We start from the raw sequence: 10,000 nt of genomic DNA on the forward strand, positions 1-10,000 counted from the left end.
TGGGGGGGGGGAGTGATGGGGGGAGTGATGGGGGGTGATGGGGAGTGATGGGGAGTGATGGGGGAGTGATGGGGAGTGATGGGGGGGGAGTGATGGGGGAGTGATGGGGGGATGGTGATGGGGGGGCGGTGATGGGGGGATCTGATGATGGGGGGGCTGTTTGGAGATCTGCTGGGGGGCTGTTCCCTGACGAACGGGAGCTCATCTTCGAGGTTTGATCGCCCTGCTTCACACGTGTTGCCGTTGTGTTTCCTCATCCTCCACGTCTCGGGGAAGGCAGGGGGATTGTGGGTAATACTGCTGACAGGCTGGGGGGGGCAGGGTGAACCCAGCGCCTCGGTGATTCAGCAGGCCGGGGAGGGGGGGGGGGGGTAAAGACAGGAAGCAGCAGCACAATCGCCTGATAAGACCCAAAAATAGAAATTCCTGCAGAACCCCCCCCCCCCCCCCCCCCGTCTCCCGCTCAGCAATTAGGTCACTCTGTCTTACTGTGCCCCCCCCCCTCCCCCCCCGGGCCTGCTCTAATGAAGGAGCATGAGCAGAGCTAAGGGAGGAGAGCTGAGGGAGGAGAGCTGAGGGAGAAAAGCTGAAGGAGCAGAGCAGAGGGAGGAGAGCTGAGGGAGCAGAGCAGAGCTAAGGGAGGAGAGCTGAGGGAGGGGAGCTGAGGGAAGAGAGCAGAGGGAGGAGAGCTGAGGGAGGGGAGCTGAGGGAGGAGAGCTGAGGGAGGAGAGCTGAGGGAGCAGAGCTGAGGGAGGAGAGCTGAGGGAGGAGAGCTGAAGGAGGAGAGCTGAGGGAGGAGAGCAGAGGGAGCAGAGCTGAGGGAGGAGAGCTGAGGGAGGAGAGCAGAGGGAGCAGAGCTGAGGGAGGAGAGCAGAGGGAGCAGAGCTGAGGGAGGAGAGCTGAGGGAGGAGAGCAGAGGGAGCAGAGCTGAGGGAGGAGAGCTGAGGGAGCAGAGCTGAGGGAGGAGAGCTGAGGGAGGAGAGCTGAGGGAGGAGAGCAGAGGGAGCAGAGCTGAGGGAGGAGAGCTGCAGGACCCACGTGGGGGGGGGGGGGTATTTATGCTGGGTGGGGTGAGACCGGGGCATCGGGGGGGGGGGGGGGGGGGGTGGAATGTGACTTGGTGGTTTTTGTGGCTGCAGGATCCCCTCTCTCTGTCACACACACACACACACACCTGCCCTACACACACACACACACACACACACCTGCCCTACACACACACACACACACACACCTGCTCTACACATGATGCACACTCGTACACCTGCCCTGCACACACACACACACACACACAAACACACAAACACACACACACACAGATCACGGGTTGATAGAAGATTGTATCTTAACATTTCCTGACTGGGGGAGGGACTATTTTAAACAGAAGTGCTTCAACTCGCTAACTATCCTTGGAATGTCAACATATTTGGCTCATATCTAAGAATGTAGAAAATATAAACAGAAGTACATTTTTAAAAATACAAATGTTTTTTTTTTCTTTTTTCGGCAGCTGAGTGCAGAGAGACTGCAGGGAGCCTCTGGGTGTAGTTCCACCTCCGGGCCACACGAGGGCGCTGTCTGTAGATCCCTGGCCATGACGGAGAGGTGGCCGGCCTTGGCGTGACTCTCGTGAATGTCTGAGGCCTCGAGTGGGCTGAAGCAGGACACGGCGTCACGCTCCCAAAAGGCCTGGGACGGGAGTTTCAGGAGCTGGAGTTCCTGTTCCTGTCGTGTCTCTTTCCAAAAGAAGCTCCCAAATCATCTCATCACCACCGCACCAGGATTACCTGGATATCGAGACTCCACTCCAGACTTACTACAGCATGGAGACGCGGGATAACTCCCTCCAGCTCGTGTGAGAACGTATCCGAGCTGGAGAAGAAATCAGTGTTGTTTTCATCCACCGTTCTCCTCTGAAATCAAATAAACTGTATGACCTGTAACTGAAAAATCTGCTTAAAACAACAAAACTCCAGCACTGAGGACCTGTTCTGGACCTTAGGACCTTGTGATTATAATCCCGTCCGTGTTGGTGAAGTGTCTGTCTGTGTGTGTGTATAACTGATGTAAATACCCCGCTGAAGGCTCTTTGCTGCTCCTGGTTGTTTTGCCTGTAATTGTGAACGAGCTTACTCTGTAGCTTGATACTGTAGGAATACTTACCTCTTCCTGTATCACAGTTCTGGGGATTGTGACCCAAAACTGCACTTTAAGACAGACTTGGGCACCAAACAGGGTTCTTTAAAGTCTAAAGTTTTTGGGACCGGAGACTGGTATCAGGCTGCCGGGTTCTGGCCCCGTTGAGCTGTCCCACGGGCTGTGTGTCTGTCTGTGTCTTGGCTGAGTGCGTTGCTGGGGTTAATTCACAGGGGTGCATTGTGGGAGCCGGTGTGATCATGGACAGACTCATCCGCCCGCAGGGCCCCTCCAATGGCTGAAGGGGGCGCCAGTGAGAGCCCACCCTCGCAGTAGCCCCGCCCCCTGTGCCTGGCCCCGCCCCCCAGAGCGGATGTCGTGCCTGAGGCGCCCCGTGGCCATCCCCATGGACACCGTCAAGATCATCCAATCAGAGAAGCTCCCCCGCGAGTGCCCCTCCCCGCCGGTGACTCAGCCCCGCTATGCCCCGCCCCCTCGCGTGGCCTGGGACTGCGGGGGCGGGGAGGGTGAGGTCATCGTGAACCAGGCGTGCGGCGACCTCCCATTGGACCTGACGCTGACCCGCGCCATGGCCACGCCCCTGCACCACGCCCACCTGCGGCCCCAGGCCCCGCCCCCGGGCCCCGCCCGGCTGGACCGCCCCGCCCCCTTCCTGTCCCAGCGCAAGCTGAGCGCCGACCTGTGCTACCGCCAGCTGCACTACAAGATGGAGGACGTCATCGTCAACCAGTACGTGCTGCGGCCCGCCCACCCCATCGCCTCCGCCGGCCCGCCCCCCTCCTCCAACGCCGTGGCCCCCTACGAGCCGCTGGACTGCCCCACCTGCGGACACACCTACAACTTCGCCGGGAAGCGGCCGCGCATCCTGTCCTGCTTGCACTCGGTGTGCGAGGAGTGTCTGCAGATCCTGTACGAGTCCTGCCCCAAGTACAAGTTCATCTCCTGCCCCACCTGCCGGCGCGAGACCGTGCTCTTCACCGACTACGGCCTGGCCGCCCTGGCCATCAACACCAGCCTGCTGAGCCGCCTGCCCTCCGACCCCAGCGGCACCATGCAGTGGGGCGGGGAGCCCGACCGCAGCTGCTACCAGACCGTGCGCCAGTACTGCCAGTCCGCCTGCACCTGCCACCTGGGCAACCCGCTGTCCTCCTGCGGCATCATGTAGACCCAGGGGCGTTTCACCCACAACTGGCAACCCGCTGTCCTCCTGCGGCATCATGTAGACCCAGGGGCGTTTCACCCACAACTGGCAACCCGCTGTCCTCCTGCGGCATCATGTAGACACAGGGGCGTTTCACCCACAACTGGCAACCCGCTGTCCTCCTGCTGCATCATGTAGACACAGGGGCGTTTCACCCACAACTGGCAACCCGCTGTCCTCCTGTGGCGTCATGTAGACACAGGGGCATTTCACCCACAACTGGCAACCCGCTGTCCTCCTGCTGCATCATGTAGACACAGGGGCGTTTCACCCACAACTGGCAACCCGCTGTCCTCCTGCGGCATCATGTACACCCAGGGGCGTTTCACCCACAACTGGCAACCCGCTGTCCTCCTGCGGCATCATGTAGACCCAGGGGCGTTTCACCCACAACTGGCAACCCGCTCTCCTCCTGCGGCATCATGTAGACCCAGGGGCGTTTCACCCACAACTGGCAACCCGCTGTCCTCCTGCGGCATCATGTAGACACAGGGGCGTTTCACCCACAACTGGCAACCCCTACACCCCCACACAGAACACCCGTATATTATTATTATATATGTATGTAACAGCACTGGAGAATACCACACATACAGTGACGGATTTAAAAGACTTGAACAGAGATGACGCGTGTGTGCAGTACTGCTGAAGAAATGGATAATTATCCGGTAAATGTATTTTATGTCTGAAGTTATAAAGTTATGAGGTTATGAAGTGCGCACCTCTCTCCCCGTCCCTCTCTCTGGACCTGTTCGGGGATGTGGGCTTGAGAAGCGCAGGAATCCTGGGTTTGAGTCGATGAACAAACAAACAAACAATAATAATGAGGATAGTAAAACGGTCTGAACAGGAGTCTGTGGAGCTGTCAGCCGGACTGTTTCAGTGAAGGAGAGTTTACACACTGGTCAAAGACTCTTCAGAGGCCCTCTGCCGAGAACATTTTATGAGGCTCACTGGTTATAGATGCAAAATGGAAGCAAAGTAGATACATTTTTCTGGATCTGCTTATTGTCCTGAAGTGTCAATTGAAAAGTTGCTCTTATTTATTTAAATATGTGTAGAAATGCCAAGTACACATATCAAATATAAATATAATATATCGTTCCAAACAGTCGAGGCTTTTTCTGTGTTTTGAGTTCATTCTCACCAGTGCCTTCAGAGAGCTATCACACCCCCCTGTCTGAGCTCAATACTACGTGTGTGGGGGTGTGTGTGAGTGTGTGTGAGTGTGTGTGTATGTGTGAGTGTGTGTGAGTGTGTGTGTGTGTGTGTGTATGTGTGAGTGTGTATGTGTGAGTGTGTGTGTGTGTGTGTGTGTGAGTGTGTGTGTGTGAGTGTGTGTGTGAAGGGGGGCAGGGGGGCAATGGAACCCCAAGTGGAGGGGGCAGCAGTGGGGTGGCGTGTCCTTGGTCTTTGGGGTCAGGAGTCCTCAGAGACGCTTCTGCACAAGCCCCAGAATCCCCTGCTGTCGCCCTGCGGTCCACCAGCCTGAGCTGCAGGGCCACAGATCCTGATCTGCTCTGGCTGGGCTGGGCAGCACACAGAGACTGCAGCGGGCCATCCCGCTGGTATACGGCTCTGTGCAGAGTTGACCCCCTGGGACTGCTCCAGGTCAATAACCACAGGCAGCTGTGATGTCATCCACGTTCATTCATAAAATCAGAGAGGTGTTCCAGTGATGAAATATTCATACAGCATTCCAAAAAGAAGAGTCCATGGTTTTTTCTCAGGAAGCAGACTGACCCTGGACTCTTACCACCAGCAGCACCGGGCTCTATCTGCACAAACTTATCCATGAATGAGCACAATTCTGTTATTATGTTTTTATTAGACTTACTGTTTAGACTTGTTGGTCTTCTGCTGCTGTAGCCTATCCACTGAGAGGTTTGCGGTGTTGTGTGTTCAGAGATGCTGTTCCACTGTTGACAGGTTGCTGTCCTGTCAGATTGGAATGTCCCATCCTCCTCAGCTCGTCTGAATGATCCTTCAGAAACCACAGAACCAGAATTCAGCCTTTCAGCCCAAACCCGCAAGCCTTTCAGACAGCATGTTGGGCTGTGAGCCTTTCAGACAGCATGTTGGGCTGTGAGCCTTTCAGACAGCATGTTGGGCTGTGAGCCTTTCAGACAGCATGTTGGGCTGTGAGCCTTTCAGGCAGCATGTTGGGCTGTGAGCCTTTCAGACAGCATGTTGGGCTGTGAGCCTTTCAGACAGCATGTTGGGCTGTGAGCCTTTCAGACAGCATGTTGGGCTGTGAGCCTTTCAGACAGCATGTTGGGCTGTGAGCCTTTCAGACAGCATGTTGGGCTGTGAGCCTTTCAGACAGCATGTTGGGCTGTGAGCCTTTCAGACAGCATGTTGGGCTGTGAGCCTTTCAGACAGCATGTTGGGCTGTGACAGACAGGATTATACTGAAGAAAAATACTGCAGCACAACAACAAATTGATTTTTTCAACAATAAAAAAGGACATTTATTCTTTGTGACTTACACATGTGCAAAACTAACTTGGACTGACAATAAGCTGCCCTTTTCATGAATATTAATTGATTATATTTGGCTTGGAGGCTGTTTACAAGAATATTAATCAAACTTCCAGCAAAATGATTTGAATAAGACATTAATATTCATTCAGACGGAAGACTTAGAGGCATCTCAAGTTTTTCTTTTTCTTTTGCATAAGTTTATGTTCCGTGGTAGAAATGAATCAACCTTTTTTTTCTTCAGATAAGCAAACATTACTCATCATGGCTCTGTTGTCATATTCAGACAGAGACTGGTGTTTTGTGGGTTTCTCTTGCTGGTTTTATTGTGCTAGAGTTGATGCTTGTCTGATAAACTCATTCCCAGCAGTTCAGTCAGAGGTGAAGTGTGGATGACGGTCTCTGCTCTCCGATTGGACAGCAGGGCAGGGGGCGTGGTTCCCTCTGTAACTGCAGACAAATTGGAAAAGGAACAGTCACTGGCGCCTGGGAAAGTTTCCCCAGGAAAAATTAAACAATTACTGAAAATGAACCAATTAGCAAAAGCAAATGTAATTAAGGCCGCCTCTGGCCTCCTGGGCTGGTCTCTGGATGGACTGAAGCTGCAGCCAGGTTATCTTACATCCCAGCCAGAGCAGGAACGATCACTCCGCTGAAAACCAAAGCTAAAATGTCACGCACAGTATGAAGCCCAATCATGTGAAACATTCTCAGGAAGATTAAAGTATTGACTTCAGTATAAACAACGTATTTAATATGATCTCTCACTTCATCTTAAGATCTCATATTACAAAATATGTCAGTGCATCTCACTTTCACAATGCTATGAGATACCATGTGAAACATACAAATTCTGGCATAATAGTAGGATTTACAGGACTGTTACATACCTATAGCAGGCTACAGTAGGTAGGTATGTAGTTGTGACTGCACCTTAATAGGTTACACAGTGTGGTCAGGTATTGTACAGACTACAACCAACACAATGACACTCCCTCCAAAGTTGTTCAATAATAAGACCTGCTCTATCAAAATCAGTCGTATTTCCCCAAAACGTATTTTGAACTTCAGAAACCAATCGAAAGATGAGAATGTAAGCTTTCTAACGATACAGTCGTTATCTCTCTACTCCAGATATCAAGAGAGTTGCGTCCCGTTTTATTTTGAGTGGCACCAAACCATGTTTTTCAGAAAAACGGCTTCAAAGTTTCATCGCGAGAGTTACGCGATTCAGTTACTGAATTTTTCATCTTATGTATAAACCCTTTAAACAATATTTTTACTCTTGACATTAAGAGATGCAGAGCATAAAAGCAAATATATTAACATGTGGCAGATGATGTGGTTGTTTGTGACTGGTGAACGGTTACAAGCTGGCTAGCCTCCAAACAACCAAGTTACTTTCACTTTGACATCTTACTTTTCAAAGCTTAAAAAAACTGTATTTTAACTAATTTGTTATTAAGACACGCAGATTATGAAAACTAAGATATTTCATCTTCAAAATGAAGTTGAAAGTCTAAAACAGCCCAAAATTTACATTTTTATACAAACATTGATTGTTGTGAAATTGACCGTGGCGACTACACTGATTATGATAACGTGTCACATATGACCAACCAGCAGATTGACTACCGTTTTTTTCTTCTTTTTTGTTTAAAAAAAAAAAATGAATCCATTCCATTGAATTGGTTGTTAGACACATATAATTGTGCATTTTATCACCAAATGGCAATACTGACATATAGAAATACAATTATACATCATAGAGGCTGCTATAATGAATAATTGTGGAGGCAAATCTGCAGCTGAAGCTTTAGTCTGCCAAATATCTCGTGAAACCTGGGCTACATACGGCACATACGGTAGTATTCAGCTTGGTAGCGAGATAAATAAGCGAAATAACTACATATCAAGTATTATAGTGGCATAAGCAGGCTCCCTCAAGGCTTACAGACATTATCGCTTACAGACATTATCGATTGGTGTAACTGCCCGGTGCACGGAAGCTCTAAAGTTCTGAATGGAAATGAAAGAGAGATGAGAGACGCCTTACTCATCAACTTCGGCCAAACCACCTGACAACCTCAGGACAGTGAGGTCTGCTTCAGTCAGCATGAGGCTAAATGTAGCCCCAACACTGAAAATACTTCGGCAATACCTTAAAGATGAAACGTATTCACCTCTGCAAATGAGGTTGTACGATGACGTCCATCTGTCCTTCCGTTTGTCTGTCTCGCTGTGACAGACACGTCTGAAAGGCAACAGCTGTGATTGGCATGAGATTTTCCCAAGAGGAAGAAGCCCGTGACCCTCCCTCTACTGCCCCCACCAGGCCAAGCGCTGCATGTCCGCAAACATTTAAATCCACAAGCATTCGCACAGTGACACAATGTCTGTCCATTTGACTCCGTACTCCAGCACAAGAGACAAAACATGAGGTTAAAGTGCAGACAGTCAGCTTTATTTTGAGAGTATTCACAGATCCATGCAGAAATTACAGCCCATTTATACAAATGTAAAAGTATCAATAAATAAAATGGTTGATAAAACATGTTATATCTATATTACATCTCAAGGTATTCATCTAATCATATGTACAGTGCATTTACTTATGTTACCATGGCATTATTTAATTGTGTCAATATTATAATATTATTATTTCTTCATACATCAGATTCGATAAATAATGCAATATGCTGCAACAATATGTCCTCAGTCTTTCAATAAAGTGAATTTCATTTTTATATGAAACTGCACAAATGGATGGAAAAGCACAAACGGATGGAAAATTGAACAATAAAAAAGAAATGAAAATTATTTTTAGATTTCATCTTGAGACATCAAAAATCTTTTCTGCATTAAGTTCAATAATATGAATCATGACAGCCGTGTTGATGAAAATGAAAAACTGATTTAAAAAAATGTGCAATGTTCATACATACAGTCATGTATGTACATACCATCGACAGGCTTGTGCTGACCTGGGAAGCACAGAGTGTGGACCAGCGCCCCATATCACCCTGCCCTATGCCAGCCTCACACAGACACGATCCAAGGAATACACATGAAGCTGAAGAGGTAGAATTGTGGACGGCCATTTTACCGCAAGGTTCTGGCGTGGAATGAGAGCCAGTTATCCAGCCTCTCAGCCCTGGAGATGGCACAACCTGCTGTGGTGGCCATATGCCATGGGTTCCATACCAGACCATGTCGATTATTTACCTAGCAGCTGAGGTACCTGACTGGGACCCGGAAGGTTGGTGGTTCAAGCCCCGGTGTAGCCACAATAAGATCAGTGCAGCTGTTGGGCCCTTGAGCAAGGCCTTTAACCCCACATTGCTCCATTGTCCCTCGTGTAGTCCAATCAACTGTAAGTTGCTTTGGATAAAAGTGTCAGTGTTAATGGCACACAAATACCTTATTCTCTAAAATTGCATTTACCGTACATAACAGATGCTATCTGGAGGTTATCATAAATGGATACAACAATTTGTTCAGGATTACCATGACATACACATATCCTTCATTTTGTGCTGTAAAGGCTTCAAACTTCTCAGCAGTACAGACCTCATTGCATAAATAAGGTTTAAAGGTTAATAAAGCCTTTTCAGTTATAAAATGTTCTTGTAAATGTAACGGAGCAAACACAATTAGCCCATTAAGTTAAACATCGTGGACCAACTGGTACCAGGGTCTTGGATTTTAGGATTAAAATCCGTGAATCTACTGCCGTCAGACTGAGGGAGAGACAGCAGTCTAGCACCCTCAGCCACATCAACAGAAGATTATTACAGGAAGGATAATCCACTTCAGCTGGCAGACGTGTTGTTCACCCTTTTCTTGAAGAGCTGCGCAATCTTCTTTGATGCGTTTTTCTGTGCTGGCTGCCTGAGGAGGAAGTGAAACAGATCAGTTGGTCGGTTGGTTGGCCTGGCTGTGTCACATTCAGACAGTAAGTGTATTATTTATCGTGAAGTCGACGAGATTATGAGCAGGAATGTTCTACCCCCCGCCCCTCCCCTCCCCTCCCCCACTGTGTCGTTCAGATGACTCAAGCTGACATGTGGAGCCTCCATCAGCCGGATGGAAGAACAGAACAAAATGGCCGACTATGAAAACCTGAGTGGGCCTCCCCTCAGTGGGAGGGTTGGGTGCGTG

General features: G+C 49.5%; 2 protein-coding genes across 9 annotated transcripts in view; one reads left to right on the plus strand and one right to left on the minus strand.

Moving 5' to 3' along the window:
* Window positions 1–10,000, plus strand: part of rnf208 (ring finger protein 208) — a 22,878-nt gene that overhangs the window by 6,285 nt on the left and 6,593 nt on the right. The window contains exon 2 of one of the 2 annotated variants that reach the window (XM_061263554.1): window positions 1,511–4,469. The exons of the other annotated variant lie outside the window; for it this stretch is intronic. Within the exon in view, the coding sequence (XP_061119538.1) occupies window positions 2,510–3,322 (813 nt within the window). The 5' untranslated portion in view covers window positions 1,511–2,509 and the 3' untranslated portion in view covers window positions 3,323–4,469. Of the gene's footprint in view, window positions 1–1,510; window positions 4,470–10,000 lie in introns of those variants that run through there. 2 annotated transcript variants of the gene reach the window in all.
* LOC133142377 (uncharacterized) overlaps window positions 5,781–10,000 on the minus strand; it is a 10,413-nt gene continuing 6,193 nt past the window's right edge. For 2 of the 7 annotated variants that reach the window (XM_061263556.1, XM_061263555.1), the window contains exons 4-7: window positions 9,676–9,726; window positions 9,065–9,220; window positions 7,896–8,093; window positions 5,781–6,289 (exon numbers count right to left, since the gene is read on the minus strand). In XM_061263556.1, the coding sequence (XP_061119540.1) occupies window positions 6,211–6,289; window positions 7,896–8,093; window positions 9,065–9,220; window positions 9,676–9,726 (484 nt within the window). In that variant the 3' untranslated portion in view covers window positions 5,781–6,210. Of the gene's footprint in view, window positions 6,290–7,895; window positions 8,094–9,064; window positions 9,731–10,000 lie in introns of all 7 variants that reach the window. The other 5 variants (XR_009710178.1, XR_009710179.1, XR_009710180.1 and 2 more) reach the window with 4 other exon arrangements.

The sequence above is a fragment of the Conger conger genome, chromosome 12 (genome assembly GCF_963514075.1).
Source record: "Conger conger chromosome 12, fConCon1.1, whole genome shotgun sequence".
Lineage (NCBI taxonomy): Eukaryota > Metazoa > Chordata > Actinopteri > Anguilliformes > Congridae > Conger > Conger conger.